Here is a 12,988-nt window from a genome sequence, read left to right as displayed (position 1 = left end):
CAGGCTCCTTCCGGGCTTCCAGAGGTGGGAGGGTCCGTAAATAAGATTGAGGGCAGCCGAAGGGGGGGGGGTGTTCGCTGGCAGGGAGAAATGCTGCGGGCTGGGGCTGCTGGAAGGCTGTCGCTCCGGCGCTTGGGCTCCTTCGGGGTCATTGCAAGCGGGAAGCGGAGCTATTCTTCTGGGCAGGTGAGCTGGTGGGCGGCAGCTGTGCGCGTTTAGAAACAAGTTGGGCTGCCTGTTTGTGGGCGAGCAGGCAAAAACTTAGAACCGCCCGGTGCGAAACGGAGCTTCATCCCACACCGCCAGAAGGCTGCGGGGCACTTGTGCTTTCAAAGGGAGGGAGGGGGGACAAAGGCAGGCGAGGGAAAAGTAGCGCACGTCTGTATGCGTTCATACGGACAACTGAGTTTAGCGAGGGTTCGGGCCTCCAATCTCACTTCAACAGGTCGGGTCAAGCAAAACGTTTGAATTAACACAGTGCACGAGAGAGCGCCAGAGCACGTGCAGAATTTATTTCAGGCTGATGAATTGTATCCTGCCAGACAGTTTTTGAGGAGAGAGAGAAGGATACGGTACCTCTTTTCCAGCTTTTTTCTTAGTGAGAAGTGATTTTGTGGGAGTCTCTTGAGAGATTCCTCGAATACACTGAGTTTCCTGGAGACAATTAATTCAAAGAGTTGTGCTTTTCCGAATAAGGAGAGAAAGTAACAAAAACCCCTGAAACTCCTCATCCACCTGTGCTCCATTTTGGCATGCATCAAGAGACACACTGTTGGAGTGTCTGACCGTGAGATGCCACCATTGAAGTGTTGATTGTTCTAATTAGCAGCTGTCATTGCTCAGGTGTGGCAGGTCACTTTCTAAACACAGGTATGGAGGTTGGGGGTCAAAAAGCAGCGCTATCAACAGACAATATGAGTGAAGAAGAACGCCTTCCATAAATTGAGACATGAAGCTTGAATTTGCTGGCCTCTGGCAGTAGTACTTCCATAAATCAAAACAAAGCAGGAGACAGGCTGCCTCCTGAACAACTGCAGTTGTAAAGAGGTGGCTTTAGCTTCTGGCAGTGAAAATCAAGCCACTTAAAATATTTGTTCCTGCCGCTACTCTCTGTTGCCAGCCACAATTAGTTTGCCTTCTGGTCTTCTGTAGTGCAGTGGGGAGAATTGAATCTCTATGAAAGGGATGCTCAGAAGGAAGGAGAAACACCCCCCCCCCCCAATCCACCTTCAACCTATTTAAAGAAATTTGCACCAATTTGAATTTCCCCTCTTTCCACCTCTGGGCAATTTTACCCCAGTGATTCCTTTTCATAAATAATACCAGGCAAACGTCTGTCCTAAATTACTGTGTGTATTCTAGAATATTAATATGCAGGGTTTTTGGACGTGTGCTTTATCTCTTGCACTTTTACTGTTTCTGTATACACACTCTCTATGGACAGGACTTCAGTAAGTGGGAAAGAGGAAAGGAGGCCGGTGGGTACAAAGGGCAAGAAGGACTGCAGTTCTCTTGACAATGGACTTGAGATAACACACTGAGTAAACAAGGCTAATTACAAAGGTCGAAGGTAGCTTAGACAGACTACCCCCTCTGTCCTGTTCCCACATCAGGAAATTGAACCACAGGCTGGCCTTAAGCTAAGGCTGAAACAGTAGCAGATGTTTGGTTTTTCATGGATAGCGAAGGGAATACCAAGATGTAATAATGCCTGGATTTCTGGGAAACTCAGAGCTACAAAACAGGGTTTGTTGTTTTTGAAGTGAAGTAGCTGGGGCAAAGGGGTGTTCTTGCTTCTAATTGGGCTGTGGTCAGGAATAGCTATGGTAGGACTAATAATGGGTTTCTTGGCCTGTCTCAATCTGACTTCGTTCTGAATGATCACTTGGGAGTTTCTGGCAATCATCTACTGCCTTCCTCTGCAGGAGAACCTGAAACAGACCCCTCTCTATGACTTCCACCGACATCATGGTGGGAAGATGGTGGCCTTTGCAGGCTGGAGCCTTCCTGTACAATACACACAGAGCCACTTGGACTCCCATCTCCACACACGTCAGCACTGTTCTCTCTTTGATGTGTCCCACATGCTCCAGGTAATGTCAAAGGGAGGGCTTAAAAGTCGCCACCTTTGAGTTCCTCTCTCATGTCTCCAGTTGTCCGTGTCAAACTCAGCAACTGGATCTTAATTTAGCTAAGATTGAATTCATGGGCTGTGCTAAGCCATAATTTATTGAATAAACTACAACTGACTGGATTTTCAAAACTATACCACATGTATGATTTCATGTTGTGTGAATCCAGCACCATCTTTTGATATTTTAGGAAACGGAAACTCCTTATTTTCGAGAAACACTGCAGTAGATGGAGCTCTGCATTTCTGTCACTAACAGTGGGCCTTGTGGGACAACTACAGTTCTCAGGGGCAGATTGCAAGATTTGTATGTGCAAACCATGTATGCTTTTATATGAGAAGAAGTAAAGAGCTCTACCCAGTGCAGATACTAACTGAATCTGCTCCAATCCTACCCAATTCTGGCATATAGTCCTCAACCAAAGAGGCAAAATAGCCTTGAAATTAAATATACACACTTCCCAGCATGAATAGATCTATCAAAGTTCTCTTGTGTCTGCATTTTTAACACTAAATTTTATGCAAGCAGCATTAATTCCAGACTATAAATGTCATGCAACCATAGTACTGCTTGAGATGGATTAACTTTTCTAAAGCTTGTATTATGAGATATTTTTTTCCAATATTGGAATTAATATAAAATAATTATATTACAGGAAGTCCTTGACTTATGACAATTGAGCCCAAAATTTCTGTTGCTAAGTGAGACAATTAAGTGAATTTTGCCCCATTTTATGACCTTTCTGGACACTGCAGTTGCTAAGTTAGTGACACAGTTATTAAATGAATCTGACTTCTCCCTTGATTTTGCTTGACAGAAGACCACAAAAGGCGACCACATGACTCCGGGACACTGCAACCATTATAAGAATGATTCAGTAGTCAAGCATCTAAATTTTGATCATTTGACCATGGGGATTCTGCAACATTCATAAGTGTGAAAAACGGTCATAAGTCACTTTTTTCAGTGCTTTGTAACTTTGAACGGTCACTAAATGAACTGTTGTAAGTCGAGGACTACAAATCAGCTGTTGCTGAACTGTGTCTTTTAAATCAGAGGTCCCCAACCTTTTGGGCACCAGGGACCAGTGCCATGAAGGAAGGCTTTTCCGTGGACCGTGGTTTTCAATACTGCCGGCATCCCGAGGATGGAGCTTTGCTTGTTTGTGTGGCCTGCTTGCTGGCATGCTATGGACCGTTCCATGGACTGGGGATTGGGGACCCCTGTTTTAAATAGGTTGGATTTCCAAAACAGACAGGAGTTGGCATCTGGAGGGTACCACATTACAGAAAATTTGCTAATGGATGGATCATCCACATCATTCCACTGGCTTCCCTCCCAATGTCCTGAACTTGAGATCAGCTGGATATAATAGAGACCAAGCCTTCTTAGTTGCGACACCTCACCTTTGTAATGGTCTCTCCAGAGATATTTGTTTGTCCTTGTTATGTCAGGCAAAAACATATAAATTTTCCCAGGACAAATTGATTATTTTAGAAGCCCACAGTAAATTTTATTTTGATCTTCTGATTTATAGTTCTGTTTTTTATCATTTTCACCCTGCTAGTTTTCTGCCTGTCTGCCCTACACAGTAGTGTTGTAATCCTTACACTGTATTTTGTAGATGACTTTTAATTTTTCTTCTTGGGCAGAAAAAAATATCCTAATCAAGGACACCACAGTTCAGCCCTGAGCTACATATATTCTCTTAATTAAACTCTTCATGAATACCTTTGATCACATACACTCTTATATACTAAGCAGGCCCCGAAATTATGTCTCGGTATGTTGTCCTTGTTCCTAAATGTCATGTAATAATATAACCTCATGGTGTCTCTTCCAGATTAAATGAAATAAAATATTTTTCTCTTTCTCTCTTACAGACAAAAGTGTTTGGCAGGGACAGGTTGAAGCTTATAGAAAATCTTGTAGTTGGAGATATTGCAGAGCTGAAGCCTGATCAGGTACAATGGAACCAAATAGTTCACTTGGAGTATCAATAGGATGGCAGATTTGTGATTGAGATATCCAAGATCAAACCCATGGTTAGTTAGGTGATCTTTGACAAATCTAGATTACTGTAACCACTTCTGATCACCACATTTTATAGACATAGACACCTGGTGCATGGTCAGATAATGACCTGAAATGGAAGTCCTATAAGGAATGGATGAAAGAACTGGATATAATTAGACAAGAGAAAAGAATATTAGCTTAAGACATAAGTTTTCAATTATCTAAAGGACCATCATGATTTCTGCTGCTCCAGAGATCAGAAAACATAGAACAATGTGTGGAAACTAGAAATCAGACTGTGGCAAAATTAGGAGCTCTTAATAGCAGTGAACTCCTCAGAAGTGGAATAACTTGATACAAATATTTAAGCAGAAGATGGATTGCTATAACTGAATCCTCCATTGTAGGTTCTGCCCTGAAGATGTTAAATTAACTGACTGCTAGTTCCAACTCTATTACATAATTCTGGTTCTCTATTTTTAAAGATATGAATAACTTAGATTGACTTTTCAACATCCAAAATTAATGTCTTGAGGAATACAAAAGGGCCTTACATTTGGAGAGTCTTGGTAGTCTTTACTTAAAAAATTGAATTCATACCTTAAACAACAGAATAGTAAAAATATATTCCTGAAAAATTTAAAACAATGTACTGTGTGTCATTGTGAAGTTTATACAGAGCTGTAACTCTAAATGGAATCTCATTTTATATTGCAGGATTAAGGAATATGTCTTATAGATTGGGGTAGGGGATACCAGCTTTAATGCTTATTGCATTTGTATCCAGTTCTCTGCTTCAGCGTGTCCTTCTTGAAAACTGATCTCCGAGACCAGTAATGGAATTGGCTGAATTTACCTTTCCTTTCAGGGCACACTTTCTCTGTTCACAAATGATAAAGGCGGCATTATAGATGATTTGATTGTGACCAACACCTCAGATCAGCATTTATATGTGGTCTCAAACGCCGGTTGCATGGACAAAGATTATGCCCTCATGAAGGTATGTTTCTCATTACCATTCATTCCCAAGAGGAAGTAAGAGAAACTGATATAAGAAGAATGAAGTTCTATTACAGAAATAGAAGACCAGGAAAACCATCATCCTCTATGTGCATCTTGATCTTACTATTTTCTCCATCACATATTGTAGGATAAGATGAAGGAAATGAAAGCAGCTGGCTATGATGTACACTTGGAGGTGTCAGACAATGCTTTGCTTGCTCTGCAAGGTAAATAAAATTTCTTAGAATTGCCATCTGGAATTTGGGAAGCACCTTATGACAATATTATCCCAACCATTCACCTTGAAAGGTGAATTCCTATAGCGTCAGCCATTTGGACAAGATGAAATTACAATACTGTATTTTATGTGGAATTAAATTTCTTCATTAAACTTTGGTGAAGTTCCAGAACTACCTAAGGTACATGCTGATCTTTCTATTTCCCATTTTTTCTGCTACCAGGTCCTGCTATGGCCCGTGTGCTGCAACCTGGAGTGGCAGATGATCTGGCTAAGTTACCTTTCATGAGCAGTGCGATGATGGCTGTATTTGGAGTGCAAGGCTGTAGGGTGACACGCTGTGGCTACACAGGCGAGGATGGTGTAGAGGTATCACACTGACAGCTGCTAGATCTGAGCAGGAATAAAGATCTTTGGGGAAAAAGCGTTGCAATAGTAGCAGATGGTAAGATGGTATCCAATTGGACAAGCAGTTTGAGAAGAGACAAATTATTCTCCGATTAGAGGAAGGTAATGTGTTGGTAGGGAAGAAATAATGTGGATGAAAAATAAGAGTGTCTGTCAAATCCAAATATTGGAATGAGTTAAACACAGGGTCCGAAAATATAAATCACACCAACTAAATAATGTGCATTCTCATACCTAGATCTCTGTCCCTGCAAATCAAGCTGTGGAGCTGGCTGAGCTGTTGCTTAGGGACTCTTCTGTGTGGCTGGCTGGACTTGCAGCTAGAGATAGCTTGCGACTGGAAGGAGGTCTATGTCTTTATGGCAATGACATTGATGAGAACACAACCCCTGTGGAGGCCAGTCTGGTGTGGACTCTTGGCAAGTACCCATTGAATTCTCAATTTTGTTTTTGTCCCAGCCAAAGCCAACCTTGAGCAAACTGGCCACTGTCCACCCAACCCCTACCTGATGAGATACGAACCAAAGATTAAATATTGGCAGGAAGCTATAACCAGAGCATAAAAAGGGTGGGAACTTGTACAGGGCAAGTAGTTGTTTCTGACAGGAGGATTTTCTGATCTACAATAAGGGAGCTAGTGCTATCATGGTACTGTACTTTTCTGACTCCCTTCTAGGGAAGCGCCGTCGTGTTGCCATGGATTTCCCTGGTGCTTCAATCATTTTGGCCCAAATTAAAGAGAAACCGAAAAAGAAGCGTGTAGGGCTGACTTCCACAGGACCTCCCATCCGGCAGCATGTGCCCATTCTTAGCCCAGAGGGCAAGGCAATTGGTAGGTAGTCTAATGGATCTGAAATCTAGATGATGATGATCATGATACCTGTTGCTGTGGTTGACTTCATACAGTGACTGGATTCACGTATCATGCCAAGCCAGGTTTGTGTAATAATGTTTCATTGGATATATCACAATCAGCTGGATTCATACAATACAACATACACATCCAAAATTAAATGATACATATTTACACATAGAACGTTGTATAAACTTGAGATGTATAAAACAATTCAAATTTAAAATGTTTTGATCTAAAAACATTCAATTTTGAGTTTGAATTGGGCTGTTGTTATCTAGTAACAATCTGAACTTGAAATAACCATGCCCTGTTTGCTTGTTCTTAATTGAGACCTAAAGCACCATTTTTGTTCATTGCTCTTTGTTAATCTTCCTCGATAGAGACTGTAGGCCCTCTAAACTGCTGACTCTGCTTGTAGCTATGCTGGTTGAAATTTGTGGGAATTATTCCAGCACATCTGGAAGGCACTACGCAAGGAAAACAAGAATGTTATGTTATTTAATGGGTACTGGGGGAGGGTAGTTTCAAAATCTGAGAAGAATTGTTTCCTGTTGTTTCTGTTATGTGTAGAAATTGTATGCTCCCTATTGAGCAATACTCTGGCTGTTTCTCTCTGCACTAGGTGAAATTACTAGTGGCTGCCCATCACCATGCCTGCAGAAGAATATTGCTATGGGCTATGTGGACAGTGAATACAGCAAACTGAACACAGCCCTCACCGTAGAGGTGAGGAAGAAGAATTATCCAGCTCTTGTGACCAAAATGCCCTTTACACCTACCCATTACTACACTATAAAATAGGCTGCTGCCAGCAGAGATTTTTAATTTTACATCACATTGTATTAAAAGGCAAGAGATATTTGACTCTATGAAGAGTCTGCTACTAATGATAACCTGGGCCTAGAGAACTGACTGTATCAATCTATGATTGATGACTGCAGTGTGAGATGGAATACTTGAGATCTGATAAGCAGAAAAGTAACCTGGTTTTATTCCTCTCATCTACTCAGTGGCTTCTTAGTTGCTATCATGAGTTATTTAGTTCAGATCATGGAAATACAGTTGAATCTAGGCTACATTTTGGGAATTGGTTAGGCACATCGGAATTTGAAAAGCATATTCTGGGTAGACTTACAAAATTGGAGCATGGTCAGTAACAAAATTCTAATTTAGCAGAAGAAAAACTGAAGAAGATACTCTCCACTTTTGAACACTTGTCTTCAGGACCTCGCCCTTTGACTCACAGCTGATCAGCTATCTTTTTTCTGGGTAGGACACTACACTGTAATCCCTCTCCATTTTTATACTCTGAGAATGCCTATGAGCCCATTGGAATGTTTTTAAAATAAATATCAGGTAGTTAGATACCCAGAGATAATGTCAGAAGGCACGGGGATAAATCGGAGCAAAAATTGCAGAACTACTTGTGAGCCATTTTCTTTAAGAAGAGGACTTTTATAATTGTTTAACACATGTTCTGTGAGAATATGCAGGAACAGTGATTCAAGCTTAGGCAAATCCTCTTTTATTTCTTTGCTTTTTTCCCCTGAGCTGGAAGCTTCAGATAATATCTTGAAATACAGCTCAGAGCACATCTATGAAGTTTTCTTGGCAAAAATAAAATAGTTTGCTATTGTTATCTTTGGTAGGTGTCATTTTTGCTTTTTGTTTTCTGGCCAGCCCATAGAGCTGGCATTCCCTGGTGGTCTTCCATCTAAGTAAGAGGCAGGATCAACTTGGTCTAGTTTTTCAAGGTCAGCTAGGTGCTACCATCCTCTTTGACAGACTGTTCAGAGCTACCTCATTTCTAATTTAACCCATAAAGGCATAACTTTCTTGAAAGCATATGTGAACCAAAACAATCCAATCAGGCTACAGTATTTACAGGAGCTGATGGGGCAAAAACATTGTTAGCTTCCATTTAAAATTAATATTAGCTCCATGGGGAGAGGTTTAGGAAAAGAACATGAAAAAGTTGCATGCCTCCCCTTCAATTTTTTTAAAAAGAAAAATGTGGGTGTTTTCTGCTCAGTGGGTAGCATGGCCCTTAACTAATAAAATGCAGTTCACATGCAACAGCTACAATAACCACCAAGCTACTTTTGTTTTTTTTTAATTACGTCTTTATAATCTGTATATTACAAACTCTGCAATAAGCACAATGCAGAGAAAAGAAAAGCTCGGTATTGCATCAGCACCTCTTAGATCACACAGTTATACAGCAGCTTCATCTTAGTCCTTCAAGTCATAAGCACAATGGCTTATGGATTGCAAGCAGAACTATTCTAAAAAGTGTTGAGCTACAGAAAGTCATTAGCCCATACTACAAAGCTGACAGAGGTAGGAAAACATTTTTTTTTAAAAATGCCCAGACTAGATTTCTCCAATCCTACCAAATGTAAAGGACAACTCTGAGAATCCCTAATGAATGGCCAAATATCTTGGAGCTCTCAAGCTGTGGGCCAATACACCTGGGTGCTGCTGACTCACACTACAGTTTATGTTAGGCCAAACCTACTCAGAATAAGATAGCAACTGATGATTCATGCTCAACTGGAAAAATGAGCCTGTGTCCTTTCTAAGCAGAAGCTGGCTCAGGGCCAGAGGACTTCAAGAACCAGAACAGAAAGAAATGAGGTCTGGGCCAGCAATTTAATGCTGAGAAAAGATAGGCTGGAGGTCAGTCTGCAGATAGATTTGTGGCACGTAGAAGAACGATGAAAATAATGTAATTTGGGGGGGAGGGGAGGGAGAGAATTGCAGCTTCCCGAACCTGAGTAAAGCAATCCTGAGATTCAGAGCTTGGCAACTGGACGGATAGGAACAGTCCTCACAGCACCAGTGGTGGCCAGCAACTAAACCATAGCATGGGAGAAATGACAACTTTGATTGCACTTTCCCTTTGCACTGAATCAGCAAGGCCTCTGAGTGGGCAGGCAGGCAAGCATCCCCATCCTCTGTGCTCCTGGCGCAGCAGGAGCCAGACTTGGTCATCTCCGTTGTTACTCTCGATGTGTTTTTGTACTTGTGTTGCTTGTGCTCTCCCTAAATTTAAAAAAGAAAATCCAACCATATCAAAACCTTCGAGAAATGCAATCGGTGTTTTTCTGGGTTGACAGCCCCAAACCACTGATGCCATTATACGATAATCAGTTCAAGAAATAAAACAACTCACCACATAGAATAAGAAGAGCCATCTGGAGTTTCTCCATTCTGTCCTCCAGGACCTGGAAAGAAAAGAAGAATGGGCAACTAAATCCTTCAGCTCCTATTCTCCTGCTCCTTGGAGGACTCCTGTTTCCCTTTTGTCTTGCAAGATGTTTACTGAAATGACTTTAAGGATACTACTATCCACAACACTCCGACCCCAAAGTAATGTAAATAGTAAAAAGTATGGCCACACAAAATCATTTGTCAGCAGACACAGTGGAAACCCTCCAATGTTCTCTTTGTTCAAAGAAGCAACAATACCCAGGGGCTGAAGCTGTCTCTCTTTTCTAGATTTGTGCTGTGCAGAACTAGCGTGCTCTTAAGAAAATGCTAACTGTTGAGTTCTTAAACAAAACTCTAATACTCTTTCAGGAAAAAACCCCACTAAACCTGTTTTTACAAAGACCACAGAGAAGACTTGACAAGCACTTTGGAAAACACAAGTCGGGCGTTATGTGGGGAAGGGCCTCTGCCAAAGTCAGGCCCCTTCAATTCACCTGCAGCCTAGCCATCCAGATCACACAGGGCAGTTCTCAATAATTGGAGCCTAATTTACACATCCATAGTAGCAGCATCTGATATGAATATCCTATTAAGTAGAATAAAACTAGAAAAAGGCCCAGTTAAAGTAGGTAATTAACTAGCACCAAACATTCACAACTAATAATTCATTGCTAAAATTCCGTAAGCGTACTGGGAAAAGTATAGATTCTGCAGATTCACTTTTTACAATATGAGCGTAAGAAATACTTTTGGAACATTTACATTCTTCCCCTCTCCCCCGGTTTGCTATGCCCTGCCAGGATAGGAACATTTTGCTCTGTGATCAACTGCTAGAGTATTATTCATGGGTAATGTCCTCACATTTGGAGAAGAGGAATGTTGCTGGAGGAGTTAAGAGAAAACTAGCTTCATTGGAGTTGCACATCCACAAATGTCAATTTAATAACGCTGCAGAATTCAGTTGATGCCATGTTTCTCTCTGCAGAGTGCAAATTAACCTTAGAAGATGCCTCAGTATCAGAAACGCTTGACCATAGGTAGAGGACACTGTAACACTTGTTGCCCAACCATTGTGCATACTTTTACAAATGGCTAGGGGGGGGAATCGGTAACAGAACTAGCATTCAGGATGGAGTGAAAAATGTGCATTTTTAGGGCAACCTAGCCAGAATAGACTAATGCTTGGTAACAGAACTGGCCAGCAACTAGTAAAGACCTCTCAGGAATGGGACAGAATCCCATATCCGATGTGACTCCTTCACCAGCTTATTGCTTCTCTCCCATGACCAACACCAACACCCTGGTCAACTCAGCTGCCAGAGAGGCTGGAACAATCGGCCTGGCTGCCAGGGCTTCACCACTAATAATGGTACGTGGGAATGACCTTTGGGCAAAGACCCGCAGCCAAGGGAACAGTCACATAAAAGGCAACTTAGCCTGCAGCAGCAATGTAGACAGCTCCGGTGGCTCGGAAGAGACCCTCCCTAGTTGCTTGGGCAGCAATGGGGCTGGGGGACGGGAGGCAGGGAAGAGACGTATGTTCAGAGTCACGCGATTCCATCAATGTAACCTTACAATAAAGTAGATTTATTGGGCGGCGCTTCCTGTCGGGTCTCTCGCAAGGCTGCCAGACAGCGAGTCAAGATAGCCAGTGTTTCTCAACCTTTGACCATTTTAAGGCATGTGGACTTCAACTCCCAGAATTCCACAGCCAGCATTGCTGGCTGTGGAATTCTGGGAGTTGAAGTCCACATGCCTTAAAATGGTCAAGGTTGAGAAACACTTGAGATAGACCCCTTCCCTGGCCGGGTTTCTCCGCGGGGGGGGGGCACACTTTGGAGGGAGACCCGGGCTGCTCTCCCGTCTCCGCCACCCAATGGGAGGACGACGGGAGCCCCAGGAGCGAATCGCGGGGCGCGCAAGGGGGGAAGCGGGACCGGGCTGGACTCAGCGCAGGGCAGCGCAGGGGCTTTGGCGGGGAGCCCTACCTTGCCGATAGTAGAGGCTGGTGACGGTGTTCCCGTAGACCCGCCAGGCCACCTGGATGCCGAGCAAGCTGACCACCAGCCAGAGCAGCAGCAGCTGGAAGAGGGCGGCCCGCAAGTCCTGGGCCTCCCAGTCCGACAGGAACTCCTGCCCGAGCCAGGTGAGAGCCCGCAAGACGCGCGTGGGGGCCTCCCACTCCGTGGAAGCGGGCCCGGCTCCTGCCTCGGCCTCAGCCGCCATCAAACCCACCCGCCGCTCGCACGACGGCGAGACCCACAAGGGCTCAACGCTGCGCCACAAATCCAAACAAAACTGTCAGCGGGTCCTCGTTGCGCATGCGCTCGAGGCAACTCGCAAACTCCGCCCAGCGCGGGCTGAAAAGAGTCGGCTTGTATTCTTTATACACGCGCGCGGGGTTCCTTCAGGTTAGGAGCGGCGAATGGAGCCAGACGGGCGCGCAAGACGCCGCCGCGCAGAATTCAGAGACCGGCATAACGAGCGTGTGACGTGATGGATTGCGCGGCATAATTTTCACGTGCTTACCTCTTTTATTCTGATTGTTCAGCGATTCTCAATGTTTTATACAAACGTTTTTAGTGCCGAGAAAGCCGTGGAAGGAAGGCACGTGAAGGAAGTGCGATCTTCACCCAAGGAAAAGGACCAAACTCGGGCTCGTTTGGAGAAAGGTTTAAAGAACAAATTCGGTCGTTAAACAATTGCATTTTTATACTGTATAAGCAACTTCAGTACCGTTAGCTGCAGGTTGGCCAGAAAAACGCAAGCTTGTCGGAGTAGGGAAGGAAGGAAGGAAAAAAAGAAAGAAAGAAATCGTTCATTAAAGCCATTTTAAAGTCCCGCCTCTTAGGAAAGCTCCCGTCGGAGCTGCCAGCGCAAAGGAATCGAGCGATTGTTTTCTGTTCTACGCTCAGTTCCTGAAAAGCTGTAATTTCGCTTTCGTTTTCCTTCTTCTTGCCCAAAGGAGGCGGACTTCGCCGTTTCCAGGGTTTTTCCGCCTGGAGCTGCTGGATTTCGGGTGAGGAGAAAGAAGCACGAAGAGTCTGTGGGTAAAGTTTTTGATTTTTCTCTGTAATGGCAAAAGCTTGCGCTCTGTTGCAGTCTAGGCATGAATGGTTGTGG

The 12,988-nt window shown here is 43.4% G+C and overlaps 2 protein-coding genes across 2 annotated transcripts; one reads left to right on the top strand and one right to left on the bottom strand.

The window, feature by feature from the left end:
* Window positions 1–73: 73 nt before the first annotated feature.
* Window positions 74–8,582, top strand: AMT (aminomethyltransferase). The gene is made up of 9 exons (XM_015817316.1): window positions 74–186; window positions 1,926–2,093; window positions 4,016–4,096; window positions 5,017–5,148; window positions 5,299–5,377; window positions 5,612–5,757; window positions 6,035–6,215; window positions 6,473–6,628; window positions 7,275–8,582. Exons 1-9 carry the CDS (start codon window positions 91–93, stop codon window positions 7,451–7,453), a joined length of 1,218 nt encoding a protein of 405 aa, XP_015672802.1. The 5' UTR covers window positions 74–90; the 3' UTR covers window positions 7,454–8,582.
* TCTA (T cell leukemia translocation altered) lies at window positions 8,578–12,091 on the bottom strand. Its single transcript, XM_015817317.1, has 3 exons — window positions 11,854–12,091; window positions 9,828–9,879; window positions 8,578–9,697 (listed from the first exon to the last, which is right to left on the bottom strand). Exons 1-3 carry the CDS (start codon window positions 12,089–12,091, stop codon window positions 9,655–9,657), a joined length of 333 nt encoding a protein of 110 aa, XP_015672803.1. The 3' UTR covers window positions 8,578–9,654.
* Between the last annotated feature and the right edge of the window lie 897 nt (window positions 12,092–12,988).

Source organism: Protobothrops mucrosquamatus, unplaced genomic scaffold (assembly GCF_001527695.2).
Source record: "Protobothrops mucrosquamatus isolate PMUCROS unplaced genomic scaffold, P.Mucros_1.0 scaffold574, whole genome shotgun sequence".
Taxonomy (NCBI): domain Eukaryota; kingdom Metazoa; phylum Chordata; class Lepidosauria; order Squamata; family Viperidae; genus Protobothrops; species Protobothrops mucrosquamatus.
The sequence above is the reverse complement of the archived record's forward strand: the minus strand, read 5'-3'. Positions and strand labels throughout refer to the sequence as shown.